The sequence below is a fragment of the Salvelinus fontinalis genome, chromosome 32 (assembly GCF_029448725.1).
Source record: "Salvelinus fontinalis isolate EN_2023a chromosome 32, ASM2944872v1, whole genome shotgun sequence".
Classification (NCBI taxonomy): Eukaryota; Metazoa; Chordata; class Actinopteri; order Salmoniformes; family Salmonidae; genus Salvelinus; species Salvelinus fontinalis.
In genome coordinates, this window is record NC_074696.1 from 42,459,089 (window position 1) to 42,478,204 (window position 19,116).

Here is a 19,116-nt window from a genome sequence, read left to right on the forward strand (position 1 = left end):
TCTTTCTGTGAGTGCAATGTTGTTATCTAGATATAAATCAGATCAAGCCGGAACTGAGCGATGTAGCAGGGAGTTGTAGTTTCCAACAGGCCAATGTTACACACCGATTACCATGTTTTCTGCGCTAGATTAACTACAATGACCATTATCCACTGCGTGCCTACTTGTCCGGTCTGAGACAGAGAGAACAGACAGAAGAATGCGCGATCAAATCAAATTATATTTGTCACATGTGCCGAATACAACAGGTGTAGACCTTAGAGTGAAATTATTACTTAAAAGCCCTTAACCAACAATGAAGTTAAGAAAAATAAGTGTTAGGTAAAAAATAGACAAGAAAAAAATGTAAATAACAAATAGTTATAAGAGCAGCAGGAAAATAACAGTAGCGAGGCTACATACACTACCGGTCAAAAGTTTTAGAACACCTACTCATTCAAGGGTTTTTCTTAATTTTTTACTATTTTCTACATTATAGAATAATAGTGAAGACATCAAAACTATGAAAAAACACATATGGAATCATGTAGTAACCAAAAATGTGAGATTCTTCAAATAGTCACCCTTTGCCTTGATGACAGCTTTGCACACTCTTGGCATTTTCTCAACCAGCTTCATGAGGTAGACACCTGGAATGCACAAGTCTGCCTTGATAAAAAGTTAATTTGTGGAATATCTTTCCTTCTTAATGCGTTTGAGACAATCAGTTGTGTTGTGTTAAGGTAGGGGTGTCCATCATTACTTTAAGACATGAAAGTCAATCAATAAGAAACATTTCAACATTTACTTTGAAAGTTTCCTCAAGTGCAGTCGCAAAAACCAGTCGCAAAAACCAAGTGCTATGATGAAACTGGCTCTCATGAGGACCGCCACAGGAATGGAAGACCCAGAGTTAGCTCTGCTGCAGAGGATAAGTTCATTAGAGTTACCAGCCTCAGAAATTGCAGTCCAAATAAATGCTTCAAGTAACAGACATCTCAACATCAACTGTTCAGAGGAGACTGCATGAATAGGCCTTCATGCTGCAAAGAAACAACCACTAAAGGACGCCAATAACAAGAAGAGACTTGCTTTGGCCAAGAAACATGAGCAATGGACATTAGACCGTTGGAAATGTGTCCTTTGGTCTGTAGTCCAAACTGGAGATTTTTGGTTCCAACCGCCGTGTCTTTGTCAGACGCGGTGTGTGGGTGAAAGGATGATCTCCCGATGCGTATTTCCCACCGTAAAGCATGGAGGAGGAGGTGTTATTGTATGGGGGTGCTTTGTGGTGAAACTGTCTTTGATGTATTTAGAATTCGAGGCACACTTAACCAGCATGGCTACCACAGCATTCTGCAGCGATACGCCATCCCATCTGGTTTGTGGTTAGAGGGCCTATCATTTGTTTTTCAAAAGGACAATGAACCAACACACCTTCAGGCTGTGTAAGGGCTATTTTACCAAGAAGCAGAGTGATGGTGTGCTGCATCAGATGACTTGGCTTCCACAATCCCCCGACCTCAACCAAATTGAGATGATTTGGGATGAGTCGGACCGCAGAGTGAAGGAAAATCAGCCAACAAATGCTCAGCGGTGGGATCTCCTTCAAGACTTTTGGAAAAGCATTCTAAGTGAAGCTTGTTGGGAGAGTGTGCAAAACTGTCATCAAGGCAAAGGGTGACTATTGTGCCCAATATATTTTGATTTGTTTAATACTTTTTTGGTTACTACATAAATCCATTTGTGGTATTTTATTCTACAATGTAGAACATAGTAAAAATAATGAAAGATCTTTGAACTTTTGACCAGTAGTGTACAAGGGGTACCGGTACAGAGTCAATGTGTGGGGGCACAGGTTAGTTGAGGTAATTGAGTTAATATGTTCATGTAGGTAGTTAAAGTGACTATGCATAGATAATAACCAGAGAGTAGCAGCAGCGTAAAAGAGGGGGTGAGGTCAGGGGGGCAATGCAAATAGTCTGGGTAGCCATTTGATTAGCTGTCCAGGAGTCTTATGGCTTGGGGGTAGAAGCTGTTGGTCAGCCAGTTGGTCAGCGCATGCTCGGAGTACACGTCAAGTTAATCCATCTGGCCCTGCGGCCTTGTGAATGTTGACCTGTTTAAAGGTTTTACTCACATCGGCTAAGGATAGCATGATCACACAGTCGTTCGGAACAGCTGAGCTCTCATGCATGCTTCAGTGCCTCGAAGCGGGCATAGAAGTAAATTAGCTTGTCACTGGGCAGCTTGGGGCTGTGCTTCCTTTTGTAGTCTGTAATAGTTTGCAAGCCCTGCCACATCCAACGAGCGTCGGAGCTGGTGTAGTACGATTCAATTTTAGTCCTGTATTGACGCTTTGCCTGTTTGAGGGTTCGTCTGAGGGCATAGCGGGATTTCGGATAACGGGTTAGAGTCCCACCGGGTTAGAGTCCCACTCCTTGAAAGTGGCAGCTCTACCCTTTAGCTCAGTGCGCATGTTGCCTGTAATCCAGGGCTACTGATTGGGGTGTGTACATACGGTCACTGTGGGGATGATGTCATCGATGCACTTATTGATGAAGCCAGTGACTGATGTGGTGTACTCCTTAATGCCATCGGAAGAAACCTAGCAAAACAGTCCTGTAGCTTAGCATCTGTGTCATCTGACCACTTCTTTATTGACAGAGTCACTGGTGCTACCTGCTTTAGTTTTTGTTTGTAAGCAGGAATCAAGAGGATATAATTATGGTCAGATTTGCCAAACGGAAGGCGAGGGAGAGCTTTGTACGAGTCTCTGTGTGTGGAGTAAAGGTGGTCTACAGTTTTTTTCTCCTGTGGTTGCACATTTAACATTCTGGTAGGTTAAAACAGATTTAAGTTTCCATATATTAAAGTCCCTGGCCACTAGGAGTGCCGCCTCTGGATGAGCATTTTCCTGTTTGCTTATGGCCTTATACAGCTCATTAAGTGCAGTCTTAGTGCCAGCATCGGTTTGTGGTGGTAAATAGACAGCTACGAAAAATATAGGTGAACACTCTCTTTGTAAATAGTGTGGTCTACAGCTTATCATGAGATACTCTACCTCAGGCGAGCAAAACCTCGAGAGTCTTTGCTTACCCGGTGCGCAGGTCTTCTGAATCAAGTGCACCTACCGCCAACAGCTCAACAGAGTAAAAAAGAAGCACAAGCCTTATGCCATTATCGTTGGCTTTTCTATAGAAATGTTTGGTGATCAACTAGGAATGCCTTGAAGATCGACCCGTTGGTGACAACTGATCTCAAACTAAGACGTAGGATCTACATTCCACATCCATGTCCAGTAGGACCCACTACAGTCTAGCAAAGACAGTATTAAACTTGTACTAAAGACGGTCGTAAACATAGACTGAGAGCAGAGGTATGCCAAACAGCAGAGAGGCTGTTCAGAATCAGTACCAAAAGCACCGGAGTCTGTACCCAATGTCCACACTCTATGATGAATCATTAATGCACAGGAGCGTAGTCTGATGCAAGCCCAGTTTAATGGGGAACATAACATTAGTCCACTTCCACTGATGACATCTTGATGAATAAACTCTCCAAACAAAATCGATGATACCGCTGCAGCCGGTGTGAGAGGCACAGACCCCGGGGCGGCCCCAACTAAATTGCAGACAGTGGTGTCTCCACTTTATTCGACAGAAAACACACACACTTTCTTCCTTTGTCTCCCTCACACACACAAATGTAAGAGAGCCAGGGTAATGACACCGATACAGTACCCTTAGGGCCACCCACCGAGAGGCAAGGGGCAAGTGTTGATGCTGCTATTGTTATATAGTATCTTGGCTCTCTCGAAGCACACTGGACGCCTCATTACACCAAACACAGCGGCAACACAAACAACAACGGAGAGAGAGAAGAGCCTGCAATATTACAAACCATAAAATACTGAATCTGTATGGAGGAGTAATCAGAGAACTGCATCTTCATCTAGTGTTTCATTTCTCACCATGACACCAGTCGTCACATGATGTTGAACTTCAAATCAATGACTTGCCATAGCGAGACTTACTTCAGAATGTGTGCTTTTCTCTGTGCGCCGGGTTGTGTTTACTCTGGTGGTCTCCATAGGCCTGCCCTCCTATCATCCAAGGCCTACTGTCGCTCTGTGATGATTGATGGAGGAGGATTGAGGTTCCTGTCATGCCCTGATGACTGACATCAGATATATGGCGGGAGGGGGAGTGGAGGTTGCTGTCATTCTGCATGATGATGAATCAGCGATATACAAATTGGCTTAATTATTTATTTACTAACGAACTAAATAATCACAGAATTACATAAACACACAAACAGGATAAAATGCAAATACTTTGCACATGAACAACCGCTCATTCGAAAGAATGTATGTACAAGAATGACTGTACGGGGCCTCCCGGGTGGCGCAGTGGTCTAGGGCACTGCATCGCAGTGCTAACTGCGCCACCAGAGTCTCTGGGTTCGCGCCCAGGCTCTGTCGCAGCCGGCCGCGACCGGGAGGTCCGTGGGGCGACGCACAATTGGCATAGCGTCGTCCGGGGTAGGGAGGGTTTGGCCGGTAGGGATATCCTTGTCTCATTGCGCTCCAGCGACTCATTTACATTACATTTAAGTCATTTAGCAGACGCTCTTATCCAGAGCGACTTACAAATTGGTGCATTCACCTTATGACATCCAGTGGAACAGCCACTTTACCATAGTGCATCAAAATCTTTTAAGGGGGGGGGGGTCAGAAGGATTGCTTTATCCTATCCTAGGTATTCCTAGTGGCGGGCCGGGCGCAGTGCGCGCCAGCCAAGGTACACGGTGTTTCCTCCGACACATTGGTGCGGCTGGCTTCCGGGTTGGAGGCGCGCTGTGTTAAGAAGCAGTACGGCTGGTTGGGTTGTGCTTCGGAGGACGCATGGCTTTCGACCTTCGTCTCTCCCGAGCCCGTACGGGAGTTGTAGCGATGAGACAAGGTAGTAATTACTAGCGATTGGATACCACGAAAATTGGGGAGAAAATGGGATAAAAAATAAAATAAAAAAAAGAATGACTGTACATATTTACGTATGTATGTCTTTGCTGTCTCTCTGTTGAAAACACTCAACCCATCTACAGGGAGTAATTAGACAAAGTCTCTGGTTGTGTAAGTCTCTGGTTGTCCACCAGAGATCACAATGTCTTTTGTAGTAGTAGCTTCTTGGTTTAGGAGTGTCTGTGAAAACAGATCTTCCAGAGGAAATGTTTGTAAGAATGGATCTTTCAACGTACCACCCAGTGGTTCTCGGTCGAGTTTACTAGACTAAAGTACTTAAACAGCTGCAGACTGAATGTTCCTGTGTAGTCTTCTTCTTCAAGAGAGAGAGAGAGTTTCAGAGTTTCTAACCATTTCAACGTGCAGCCACGCTCCCCGTTTTTCTGGTCTCAGAGTCTAACCATTCGTGAAGTCCGGTTCAACACCGTCCGCCTGCTTGGGCTAGTCTTGTAGTTTTAAACCGTGACGTATTCAGCTGGCCCTGCACATAACTGGTCTATAGAGAGTTCTTCAGCCGGTCCTTTTAAACACTTGGGAAAAAGAGCATTCCATTACGTTTGGCATAATGTCTGTGCTCACGTGGGCGTGGTTACTGACTGGATAAACTTTACATGAAAAAACATTTTCTCATTTAGAAGGCCAAGATCACATTTCCTCTTCTCACAAATAGTTTCATATTTAATCCTATAAGTTCTACAACATTTGGATGTAAACCTGACAACTGGGAAATATACACATTCAGAGATACTGTTATGTTGTTCTACCGTCCTTAATGAGATCCCAAAACAACACATAGGCCCTAGACGCACAGGCTCAGTAGCTCAGTTGGTAGAGCATGGTGCTATTTTACTCGCGTTAGGTTGTCAACTAAAGAGCTGCGGGTCCCGACAGAGATCATTGTGGCACGGTCTGCATTTTTCATGCTGCAGGTGGGAGCGGGAGGCCGGCAGACGACTTTGGGATGAAAATATTTTTGTTGTTCCGCAGATTATTTGTAAACGGTAGTCTTACTGCTTTGTATGCGTTAGCCTAGGCCTACCTATCTATTGTATTAAAAGCTCCTCTTTGTCGCATTATTCACACTGCTTCAGCTTCAGTAACCTACCTCTCCTCTTCTAGATGGGCAGGTGAGATCAAATGTGCCTAGCATGTGTGTTCTCATTGAAATAGAGTAGTCAGCCTCCCGGGTGGCGCAGTGGTCTAGGGCACTGCATCGCAGTGCTAACTGCGCCACCAGAGTCTCTAGGCTCTGTCGCAGCCGGCCGCGACCGGGAGGTCCGTGGGGCGACGCACAATTGGCATAGCGTCGTCCGGGTTAGGGAGGGTTTGGCCGGTAGGGATATCCTTGTCTCATCGCGCTCCAGCGACTCCTGCGGCGGGCCGGGCGCAGTACGCGCTAACCAAGGGGGCCAGGTACATGGTGTTTCCTCCGACACATTGGTGCGGCTGGCTTCCGGGTTGGAGGCGCGCTGTGTTAAGAAGCACTTGGTTGGGTTGTGCTTCGGAGGACGCATGGCTTTCAACCTTCGTCTCTCCCGAGCCCGTACGGGAGTTGTAGCGATGAGACAAGATAGCAAATACTAGCGATTGGATACCACGAAAATTGGGGAGAAAATGGGATAAAAATATTAAAAATAAAAATAAAATAAAAAATAAATAAAATAGAGTAGTCTGCCTATGCGTGGCTGAGAATCACTGGCAGTTATTTCTACAAGAAAATGTACTTCATAAATATGATTATGCAATAGTTTACTACATTGCCTAGAAATACATTTTGATCACCCAAATTTGTCTCCATCTGAAAATCTTCCCACTCCTAACAGGAACGCTATAAAATAGCTCCAGAGAAAATGCAAGTTTTTCCAACTATGCTCTCCCCAAACTACATCTGGCATATTGGCTGAGATAGCCAAGTAATACCGCTAGCTTCATATAATGGTCCACATGAGAATCTATGGTAATTTAACCTAGGCTATTTCTTAGGTTATCATCATTTTGATATTGCCTATAGGGCGTAAAATTGTTGGGATTATGGCTAGCAAATGACTGCCAGACAGTGCATGATCGAGACAGAACTAGCTAGCTAGCCAACTGGCTTCTCAAACATTCTCCAAACAGCTTTTCATACCACAAGGTAAGATTAAAAACTGTAGAATTTAAAAAGCAACCGCTATTATGTGGCTATCAAAAGTTGCTGATTAGCTTAGCTGTCTGGCAAGCTAGCTAGCATGTTAACAGCACAGTAAAGATACAGTAGCTCTAGCATTTGTATTCATAGGCAAGAGAACTGTCAAAGTTGGTGAGATCAAAAATATTATGCAATCTGCTAATGTTACCAAGGTCAAGTTATTGCCCATTTTAGTAAATGCTATTGAGCCATTTCAGCTAGCTAGATTCATTAGCTATCTATGTAAGTAGCAAATTATATATGTGACAATACTGTAAGCTAATGTTACAGTAGCATGCCAATTGAATGGAGGGAGCAGTCAGGGTTAGTGTCCCCTGATTTCCTTCTGACTTCTGACTTCCTTCTGACTTGACGTATTCCACATTTTGTTGTGTTACAGGCTAAATTCAAAATTGATCAACATTTGTTTTTCTTCTGACCAATCTACGCACAATTTTTGCAAATGTATTGGAAATGAAATACAGAAATATGTAATTTACATAAGTATTCACAACCCATAGTCAATACATGTTAGAATCCCTTTTGGCAGTGATTACATCTGTGAGTCTTTCTGGGTAAGTCTCTAAGATCTTTGCACACCTGGATTGTACAATATTTGTACATTATTCTTTTTAGAGCTCTTCAAGCTCTGTCAAGTTGGTTGTTGATCATTGATAGAGAGCCATTTTCAAGTCTTACCATACATTTTTAAGCTGATTTAAGTAAAAACTGTAACTAGGCCACTCAGGAACATTCAATGTAATCTTGGTAAGCAACTCCAGTGTATATTTGGCCTTGTGTTTTAAGTTATTGTCCTGCTGAAAGGTGAATTTTCTCCCAGTGTCTGTTGGAAAGCAGATTGAACCAGGTTTACCTCTAGGATTTTGCCTGTGCTTAGCTCTATTCCGTTTCTTTTTATCCCCCCCAAAAAAAACTCCTTAGTCTTTGCCGATGACAAGCATACCCATAACATGATGCAGCCACCACCATGGTTGAAAATATGAAAGTTGGTACTCAGTGATGTGTTGGACTTGCCCCCAAACATAACGCTTTGTATTCAGTAAATAAAATGTATTTCTTTACCACATTCTTTGCAGTTTTACTTTAGTGCCGTATTGCAAACAGGATGCATGTTATGAAATATTTTTATTCTGTACAGGCATCCTTCTTTTCACTCTGTCATTTAGGATAGTATTGTTGAGTAACTACAATGTGGTTGATCCATCGTATCATAGCCATTAAACTCTTAACTTTTAAAGTCACCATTGGCCTCATTGTAAAATCCCTGTGCGATTTCCTTCCTCTCCAGCAACTGAGACAGGAAGGACGCCTGTATCTTCGTAGTGTAATTAATAACTTCACCCTGCTCAAAGGGGTATTCAATGTCTGCATTTTTTAAAAACTCTACCAATAGGCACCCTTCTTTGCGAGGCATTAAAAAAACCTCCCTGGTCTTTAAGAATCTGTGTCTGAAATTAACTGCTCAACTGAGGGACCTTACATATAATTGCATTTGTGGGTTACAGAGATGAGGTAGTCATTAAAAAAAGAATGTTAAACTCTATAATTGCACAAAGAGTGAGTCCATGCAGCTTATCATGTGACTTATTAATCAAATGTTTTACTCCTGAACTTATTTAGGCTTATTTAGCCATAACAAAGGGGTTCAATACTTATTGACTCAAGACATGTCATTTTTAATTCATTTTTAATTCATTTGTAAACATTTCTAAAAACATAATTCCACTTTGACATTATGGGGTATTGTGTGAAGGCCAGCGACCCAAAATCTCAATCTAATGAAAACATTTATTCCGATGTAACACAACAAAATGTGGAAAAAGTCAAGGGTGTGAATACTTTCTAAAGGCCCTGTACATACACCGATGAACACAAACACAAAGGTGAGCGGCACTAAACAGCCAAGCGACCGAGTCTGTCTCTTTCTATACTCTTAGAAAAATACATTTCATGAATCCAAAAGGATTCTACCTGCAACCAAAAAGGGTTATCCTATGGGGATAGCCAAATATCTCTTTTGGAACCCTTTTTTAAAGATGTAGCATTAGAGGAAGCCTTCCCTGCAAACAGAAACAGTGCATTGGAGGCAGGCTCATTATTGATCCCCCCACCCCAACATAAATACACAGGCACACACACACACAGGCGATGTGGAAGGAAGAAGGAGAAGAGAGACTTACTTTGTCGTCTTGGTGGCCAGCAGCTGGCTGGGTGTCCTTGCTGTGATTGTCAGCGGTAGGCCTGGCACTCCCCTCTGTCTGGCCGTCCTCTGGCTCGCTCTGCTGATGGGTACCCGACTGTTGGGGGGAGGAGCTGAGGGAGGAGGGGAGAGTCTCCACTGCCATCTGTATGCCACTCTGGATGTCCATCTTCCCCTGCACTGCCATCCCATGGAGCGAGACAGAGAGGAGGGGGAAAGAGAGAACCAAAGAGCGAGTAAGGGAAGAGAAATAGGAAACAATCACCGAGCTGACGCACCAGTATACACACATACAGTCACACACATACAAGCTCATGTGCACATACAGTACCAGTCAAAGGTTTGGACATACCTACTCATTCAAGGGTTTTTCTTAATTTTTACTATTTTTCTACATCGTAGTATAATAGTGAAGACATCAAAACATTGAAATAACACATATGGAATCATATAGTAACCAAAAAAGTGTTAAACAAATCAAAATATATTTTATAGTTGAGATTCTTCAAGGTGGCCACCCTTTGCCCTGATGACAGCTTTGCACAGTCTTGGCATTCTCTCAACCAGCTTCACCTGGAATGTTTTTCCAACAGTCTTGAAGGAGTTCCCACATACGCTGAGCACTTGTTGGCTGCTTTTCCTTCACCATCTCAAATGGGTTGAGGTCAGGTGACTGGAGGCCAGGTCATCTGATGCAGCACTCCATCACTCTCCTGCTTGGTCAAATAGCCCTTACACAGCCTGGAGGTGTGTTGGGTCATTGTCCTGTTGAAAAACAAATGATAGTCCCACTAAGCACAAACCAGATGGAATGGCATATCGCTGCAGAATGCTGTGGTAGCCATGCTGGTTAAGTGTGCCTTGAATTCTAAATAAATCACAAACAGTGTCACCAGCAAAGCAGCCCCACACCATCACACCTCCTCCTCCATGCTTCACGGTTGGAACCACACATGCCGAGATCATCTGTTCACCTACTCTGCGTCTCTCAAAGACACGGCGGTTGGAACCAAAAATCTCAAATTTGGACTCATTAGACCACATTAGTGGTTTCTTTGCAGCAATTCGACCATGAAGGCCTGATTCACGCGGTCTCCTCGGAACAGTTGATGTTGAGATGTGTCTGTTACTTAAACTCTGTGAAGCATTTATTTGGGCTGCAATTTCTGAAGCTGGTAACTCTAATGAACTTATCCTCTGCAGCAGAGGTAACTGTGGGTCTTCCTTTCCTGCGGCAGTCCTCATAAGAGCCAGTTTCATCATAGCATTTGAGGGCATTTGCGACTTGAAGAATCTTTCAGAGTCCCTGAAATTTTCCAGATTGACAGACCTTCATGTCTTAAAGTAATGATGGACTGTCGTTTCTCTTTGCTTATTTGAGCTGTTATTGCCATAATATGGCAATATTTTACCAAATATCTTCTGTATAGCATCCCTAACTTGTCACAACACAACTGATTGGCTCAAATGCATTAAGGAAAGAAATACCACAAATTAACAAGGCATACTTGTTAATTGAAATGCATTCCAGGTGACTACCTCATGACGCTGATTGAGAGAATGCCAAGAGTGTGCAAAGCTGTCATCAAGACAAAGGGTGGCTATTTGAAGAATCTGAAATATAAAATGTATTTTGATTTGTTTAACACTTTTTTGGTTACTACATAATTCCATGTGTTAGTTCATAGTTTTGATGTCTTCACTATTATTCTATAATGTAGAAAATAGTAAAAATAAAGAAAAACCATGGAATGAGTAGGTGTGTCCAAATTTGACTTGTACTGTGACATACAATTTATTAGGTACATCACCCAGTTCACAAAATTGGTTTGCTTCAACAGACAGTGAGTCACGTGCCGTGGCTTGCTATATAAAGCAGGTAGACAGATGTCAAGGCATTGTTACTGTTCAAATTAATGTTAGAATTTTCTAAACAAGTGTCCTAAGTGTCTTTGAGATCGGTATGATCGTCAGTGCCAGGCACAACAGGTCCAGTATCGCAGAAACAGCCAGCCTCCTGGGCTTTTCATGCATGACAATGTCTAGGGTTTAACAAGAATAGTGTGACAGACAAAAAAAAACTTCCAGCCAGCAGTAGTCCTGTAAGCGAAAGCAGCTTGTTGATGAGGTCCTAGGAGAATGGCAAGATTCATGCAAGCTAAAAGGCGGGCCACAAACAGGCAAATAATGGCGCAGTACAACAGTGGTGTGCAGAACGGCATCTCGGAACGCTACAACTCGTCGGTCCTTGTTACAGATGGGCTATTGCAGCAGACCACCACACCGGGTTCCTCTCCTATCAGCTAAAAACAAGAAGAAGCGGCTCCAGTGGGCACGCGATCACCAACACTGGATAATTGAGGAGTGGAAAAACGTCACCTGTTCCAATGAATGCCGGTTCCTGTTGCGTCATTCTGATGGCAGTCAGGATTTGACGTCAGCAGCATGACAACGAGCACGCAGATGAGCTTCCCGGAGACGGTTTCTGACAGCTTGTGCAGAAATTCTTCAGTTGTGGTCTCAGACGGATCCCGCGGGTGAAGAAGCTGAATGTGGAGGTCCTGGGTGTGGTTACATGGGGTCTGCGGTTGTGAGGCCGGCTGGCCATAATGCCAAATTCTCTAAAACGAGGTTGAGGCGGCTTATGGTAGAGAAATTAACATTAAATTCTCTGGCAACAGCTATGGTGGACATTCCTGCAGTCAGCATGCCAATTGTAGGCTCCCTCAACTTGAGACATATTTGGCATTGTGTTGTGTGACAAAACTGCACATTTTAGAGTGGCCTTTTATTGTCCCCAGCACAAGGTGCATCTGTGTAATCAATCACTCAATCAAATGTACTTATAAAGCCTATGTCACAAAGTGCTATACAGAAAACTAGCCTAAAACAGCAAGCAATGCAGATGTAGAAGCACGGTAATGATCATGCTGTTTAATCAGCTTCTTAATGTCACACCTGTCAGGTGGATAGATTATCTTGACAAAGGAGAAATGCTCACACTACAGGGATGTAAACAAATTTGTGTACAAAATTTGAGAGAAATAAGCTATTTGTGCGTAAGTAAAATGTCTGTGATTTTTTATTTCAGCTCATGACACATGGGACCAACTCTTTACATGTTGCCTTCATATTTTTGTTCAGTATAAATCAGCTCAGTTTTGATTGTGACCAAATTGTTGGGAAAAACACCTCATGACGGCGCTGTGAATTTTTGGCCTCTCCAAAAAGTACCATAGCATTAGCTCAGTGCACAGAAATGCATTCATACATTTCCATAAGGCCATAGAGGGTATATATACAAAACAAATATATGATCTCCATATCATGGAGGGCAATATACTGGACATATTGGATTTTACTGTCGTCCTATTAATAAATGATTTTGTAGATTCATCCAACTCAATAAAGTCAATTATTTGTATTTGCATTCTTCAGCACTGTAGGCCTACAGTAGGTATGTATTACAATGTAGCCCAGAGTTTCCCAAACTAGGGAATTTACAAAATCCTGAAGGAAAAAAAATATACAATAATATCGTCTTTGTATCTCACAATCATTGTAATGTGGTTAACCTTAAAATGCTATGGTTAACCTTAAAATTCTAAATGTTTCCAATCTAAAAGACACAATTCAACCAGAGAACCCTAATTTACAACATTTGTGAAAATGAGAAAAATCATTTTACGAGTTTAGATAATTGACGTTAAAGCTTAAAAAAAGCAGTTTGCTTAGAATATTCCCTATAGGAAATTAGGTTAATTGCATTAAACAGCATCAATTAGACGACAAGGTACCCTATCGTGTTTCTTCTCCGGTTTATTTTCTATTCGAGGAAGGTTATTCGAGGATCTACTTGACAGCTTTAGGTCAGTCAGAGTAGACTAAAGGGTAATAACGAAAATGCACATTTAGCCTAACTCTCTTCCTACGCGTTGACACAATATCAGTATGTTGTGCCTGTACCTAGACTGTACCCAAACTAGTAGCCTAGTAAGGATACAACGTTCCAACAGCTAAATGTGTAGAACGTAGCTAGCTAACGTAATAGAAACAAGTCGCTAGAACACCGAAATACCTCTGTCACCAGCGCTCCTGGTTATGTCAGTAGCAGCATATCAAATGAAGAGGAAGATACGGTAGTGTAACTTGCTTTACATCTCTGTTGCTTTTGACGCAGAACACCACAACCGTCGGGGACAAAATAATACGTACAAGGTTAATTAAGTAGAGGGGAGTATAACAACTAATGTAGAAGAGGCAGCGGTGCGGTTCGTTTCGCTACTGACGACACGGCAGTGACGGCAAGGTGTAGCCGCACAAACTGCCGATTTAATGAGAAGGCGTGTCCTTGCGCGCTGTCACAAATCCTCCTCCGCCTTGCGGTTCGATCGAGCCCTTCCTAAAAAAAAAAAGTCCCGGTTCCCATGGAGCCGGGGTCATCAAGAGTAACTGTCAAGGGAAGAGGATGGAAGAATGTGATTCTTGGCATTGTGGTGTTACTTTTTGGTGCGTCAAATATTGTCACAAAAGTCACAGTCAAGGAATTCACAGTTCAGTCTTACAGCAACACGTACAGGATGATCTAGGCCGACTTCAGCATTGTGTTCCGATTATTATAACAGTATTGTAAACTCACCAAGACTACATTGTTGACAGCAATGAGTATTCAAACACAAAGTTTCAACTTCTTCAAATGATTGAGTTCAGAAATTATATTTAGCTTTTTATCAATATAAATGCATGCAATCACCTTGATTAGAATGTGTGATCATTGAAAATACATGAGTATAACCTGTTACCATTCCAATATGTTATTACTTTTTTTCTGTTCTGTAATAACTGCTACCAAAATGTTTTATATTTGTGTAAGGTGCAAACTATAACCACAAGGTGGCAACACACACTTTTATAATGGACTCATAAAGTAAAGCAACTACAAACATTCATAAAGTAATTTACCCAATTGTAATTTGTTTTCTGCCTACAGTAAGCATTGCTAATTGCCCAGAGCTGGTCTTTTGAGAGCTGGCATGAATTAAAATAATTTAGCAATATCCGCACATGCTGTTGTAACAACATACTTTTATTATTGGTATTAAATCCATTTAATTAGCTGGGAAAAGTGCTTGCTTTGCACGGAGACGACCGAGAGAGGAGAAAGATCTCCAAGGAAGGAAGTAAATGTCTGAAAACATTTTAATTATGTGCTCTCACCGTGGGATGAGCTGTTGGGGGGGGGGGGGGGGGGGGGGGGGGGCCTCAGACCAAGACTCTCTCGTCTGTTCACACAGGCTGCGGCTGAGGAGTCACATGGGAGTTGTCCCAAATGACAGCCTACTCCCTATATAGTGCACTGCTTTTGATGAAAGCCCATAGACATGGCCCCATGTACCCAATATCGTGCACTACTTTTGACAAACATTTGGGAGCCATTTAGGATACAGCCCATGCCTACATCTACTCAGGGGCCATTCATACTGATGCATCATCCAAACAGAATGGCACCCACCCAAACGAACAACTGCTCCGGGGGCCTTCGTCTGTGTTAACGGCAGCCATCGCCAAGGAGACAGGCTCTGTGTGGAATTAGAGCTCTGTGGCTGTCTGCTGTAAGTAACTGTACGCAGGCCCATCAGGCTGGGCTTGGTTTAAACCAGCAGGGACACAGACATGGACATGTCACCCCCCTATCCATCCGGTGCAGACAGATGTTTTCTGGGCATTGTTGTTCCGCCCCGTTGGTAATTGTTTTCTTTCAGGAGCGGCCAAGGGCTGAGGTGCCAGGGAGTGCCTAAGGATGCAGGCAGTTGGCAGATCCACGCGGCTGAGCGTCCAGCATTTCCCCCTTCCATCCAGCATCTCCATGTGGTTTAAATAAATGACAGACAATGGGAAAACAATGATTTTGTAAGCAGAAGAGAGGCCTAAGAAGCTGAGTGTCGAGCTTTCTGACTCACAACATATCCGCGACTTTTAAGATAATGATCTAATTGTGCTAGCAAATGAAACACCGACATAATGCACTCTCCATTTATGACTGAGTTAGTCTTTTAAAAGGTATTTTTCATCATGACATATGTGCAGTAAGTTGAACATGTTTTGCATGGTTATAGTAACAAATTCACTGTCTGCCCAAAGACATGCAATGCAGTATTCTACTGCTTTAGCCCATAGAGCTCTGGTCTGGTCTTAGCAGACACGTATCAGACAGTTGGCCTCCAACTGGGCCTGTCAGAGTCATCAGGAGCCGCTGAGGGACTCCACGTTGAAAATGGATCCAATTAACACACACTGAGTGACCAAGGCCCTACAATCAGGCCATTATCCAGTCTTTGGTAAGAGGACACTGTTTGACAGACAGTAAGGCCTTGAATGTAAGCCACTAGAGGGCACTTGCACACTTCCTATTGCAAGCTCGGCCCCTTATAGAACACAGGCTATGGCCCTGAAGTTCTTGAAAGTAATCACTGATTATAAATGACTGGATAGGTGAAAGTAATGTGAAAGAGCCCTCGCTTTCACCTTTCCAATCATGTAAGATCAGTAATTACTTCAATGAAGGGACAGAATGAAGAATGCCCTTCAAATGTATTCAAACAGGGCCTATACTTTGGAAACATAGACCCCTCACTGTGGGTTTCCAGTAGGCCTACGTTGTATGCAGAACATGCATAATGTTCACATCATACATGTCGATCTACTGTAGGCTTATAGACTATACAACGAATCAGTTTCAATAATAATTGTAGTGGCTAACCGAGTCACAAGTCCCCGATAGCCACTTAGTCTTTCTAGACATCAGGGGTTGCCTCCCCCAATTTCAAATGCTCCGGCTTGGGCTAGGGGTCCCCAATTACATTCAGCCGTGGGCCGATTTTTCCTTGCACGGATGGTCAGGGGACAGGAACATATCGTTATAAATCATGTGTACACTGCAAATTGACCACAGGAATCTCAAACAGATATAGTATTTGAGAAAAACGGAATCATTTCAAACCTTGATTACATTGGGATACAATCACATGAACTCTTGAAAACTCTAGGCGGCATTCTGCCTTCTCCCTACAGTTCTCAGCCGTTAGCTTCGCCCATGTCTGTCTCAAGTGAACTACAGTCCCAACGCCGTGTTTAAACGTTTAGAAACGTCTCTTAATCGTTGCTTGCGATACGGCTTTCAAAACATATGGCCCTCATCTTTCATCAGCGAGAAATAATCCTTAAAATAAAAAACAAATACAGACTTTAGCAGTTTTGCATAGAACCATACAGCTTCGGGTTCCTCCATTCGATTAAACTACATTTCCGTTACACCTCCCGAGGTACACTTATACACATGTGTTCGGCGCATGCTAGATAGCTAATTAGCACAGGTGGTCGCCTCTTGTCTTCCGTGTGTTTTCCGGTAACAAGTACTGTAACATGGAGATAAGGCCGCGTGGGAACACTAACCTTAATAACAAGGTGTATCAATTGAACCTTTTGTTTTTTGAAAATAATTTCTCACTGATATGAAAGATAAGGTCCTTATGCTTCCAATACCGTCCCGCAAGCGACGTCTGTTCCTGTTCAGATTGAGCATCAAGGATCTTAACAAAACCCCGTACAGAAGACGCCTTTGTCCAATGACTCTTGTGCAATGGAATGGAATTGAGAGTCATGGTCAAAGTCTACGATCACATACAGTATGCCTTTATTCATGTGCTGGAACAGATTTACTCAATTAAAATCACTTTGAACTCATTTCCTGGTAATTTTACAGTCTTATGTCCAAGAACAAAAAAATATAAAAATATCTATATTAATTTTTTGTTAGCAGAACTGGGGGACAAATAAAATCACAACAACCACATAAATAGGCCAAAATGGCTCCTACAACAATGCTTTGTTGTCTTGTATAATACTAGTACAATGTCTTTGTTTGTAAGGATTTCATTTATACAGTATACTAATGGACATCATTTAAAGTATTGCTTATTTATTTTTAACCAGGAAAAAAAAGACACTTGAGGTTAGAAACCTCTTTTATGAAGGGGACCTGGCAAAGATAGTTAAGACAGACACAGTGGAGCCAAGGTTGATGTACAAGCCATGTGGTTGTTCTCATCCCTCCACTAGAGAGAGTGCCAACTCAACACACAGAGCCTTGGCTGTAGCCAGGCTGTCCTCATCTCAATGTCTGCCACACTTCTGTCAAGTTTGCCTTAAAAGCCATGAAGAATGACAGATGCAAGGTGTGGGACTTTTGCCAAAGAGTGTTGTGAGTATCGTGACCGTACAAGATGCACACAAAAGGCCTGGAATAGACAATCAGTCATCAGAAGGCTATTAAAATGTAGGGCAATGGGTTTCAATAATCTGTACCTAAGTGCTTTAGTATTAACACAATACTGTCTAGAGATGTAAAAATGTTGAGCGAACAGGCATGTGAAAAAAATCCAGATAACCCTTTGCTTCTCATTCCCTGGCATCCATTTTATATTAGAACATACACAGAATCTGTGGAAATGTTCTTCAGAGACATAGGATGTAGCAGCGTTGGGCGTCTGACAGTCAGTCCCTAGCTCTACTGTACCACTACCACCCCACTGACACCTGACAGAGCGCGAGGTGGTGAGGCCCCAGACGTGAGACCGTGGAGCCCGGGTGGAGGGCAGCCCTCTTAAGCTGCTGCGGTTAACAGCAGCACGTCTCACGTGTATGCTAACACTACGCTGCCTGGCAGGCTGGCTGATAAACAACAGCCAAGCCTGATTATGGAGTAGCACCTTAGGCCCACATCAATCAATCAATTTTATTTTATATAGCCCTTCGTACATCAGCTAATATCTCGAAGTGCTGTACAGAAACCCAGCCTAAAACCCCAAACAGCTAGTAATGCAGGTGTAGAAGCACGGTGGCTAGGAAAAACTCCCTAGAAAGGCCAAAACCTAGGAAGAAACCTAGAGAGGTGGCCAGTTCTCTTCTGGCTGTGCCGGGTGGAGATTATAACAGAACTATGCCAAGATGTTCAAAAATGTTCATAAGTGACAAGCATGGTCAAATAATAATCATGAATAATTTTCAGTTGGCTTTTCATAGCTGATCATTAAGAGTTGAAAAACAACAGGTCTGGGACAGGTGGCGGTTCCATAACCGCAGGCAGAACAGCTGAAACTGGAATAGCAGCAAGGCCAGGCGGACTGGGGACAGCAAGGAGTCACCACGGGCGGCAGTCCCGACGCATGGTCCTAGGGCCCAGGTCCTCCGAGAGAAAGAAAGAGAGAAGGAGAAAATTAGAGAGAGCCAAGATTTTCAAAATGTTCATAAATGACAAGCATGGTCAAATAATAATCAGGAATAAATCTCAGTTGGCTTTTCATAGCCGATCATTAAGAGTTGAAAACAGCAGGTCTGGGACAGGTAGGGGTTCCATAACCGCAGGCAGAAGAGTTGAAACTGGAATAGCAGCAAGGCCAGGCGGACTGGGGGCAGCAAGGAGTCACCACGGCCGGTAGTCCCGACGTATGGTCCTAGGGCTCAGGTCCTCCGAGAGAAAGAGAGAAGGAGAAAATTAGAGAGAGCATACTTAAATTCACACAGGACACTGGATAAGACAGGAGAAGTACTCCAGGTATAACCAACTGACCCTAGCCCCCCGACACATAAACTACTGCAGCATAAATACTGGAGGCTGAGACAGGAGCGGTCAGGAGACACTGTGGCCCCATCCGAAGAAACCCCCGG

General features: G+C 43.1%; 1 protein-coding gene across 1 annotated transcript in view; it reads right to left on the reverse strand.

Moving 5' to 3' along the window:
• The window catches only part of LOC129831385 (RNA-binding motif, single-stranded-interacting protein 3-like), a 351,034-nt gene extending 337,351 nt beyond the window's left edge, over positions 1–13,683 (reverse strand). Inside the window, exons 1-2 of the mRNA XM_055894739.1 lie at positions 13,469–13,683; positions 9,371–9,570 (exon numbers count right to left, since the gene is read on the reverse strand). Coding sequence (XP_055750714.1) covers positions 9,371–9,559 — 189 coding nt within the window. The 5' untranslated portion in view covers positions 9,560–9,570; positions 13,469–13,683. The remainder of the gene's footprint in view (positions 1–9,370; positions 9,571–13,468) is intronic.
• Positions 13,684–19,116: the final 5,433 nt, after the last annotated feature.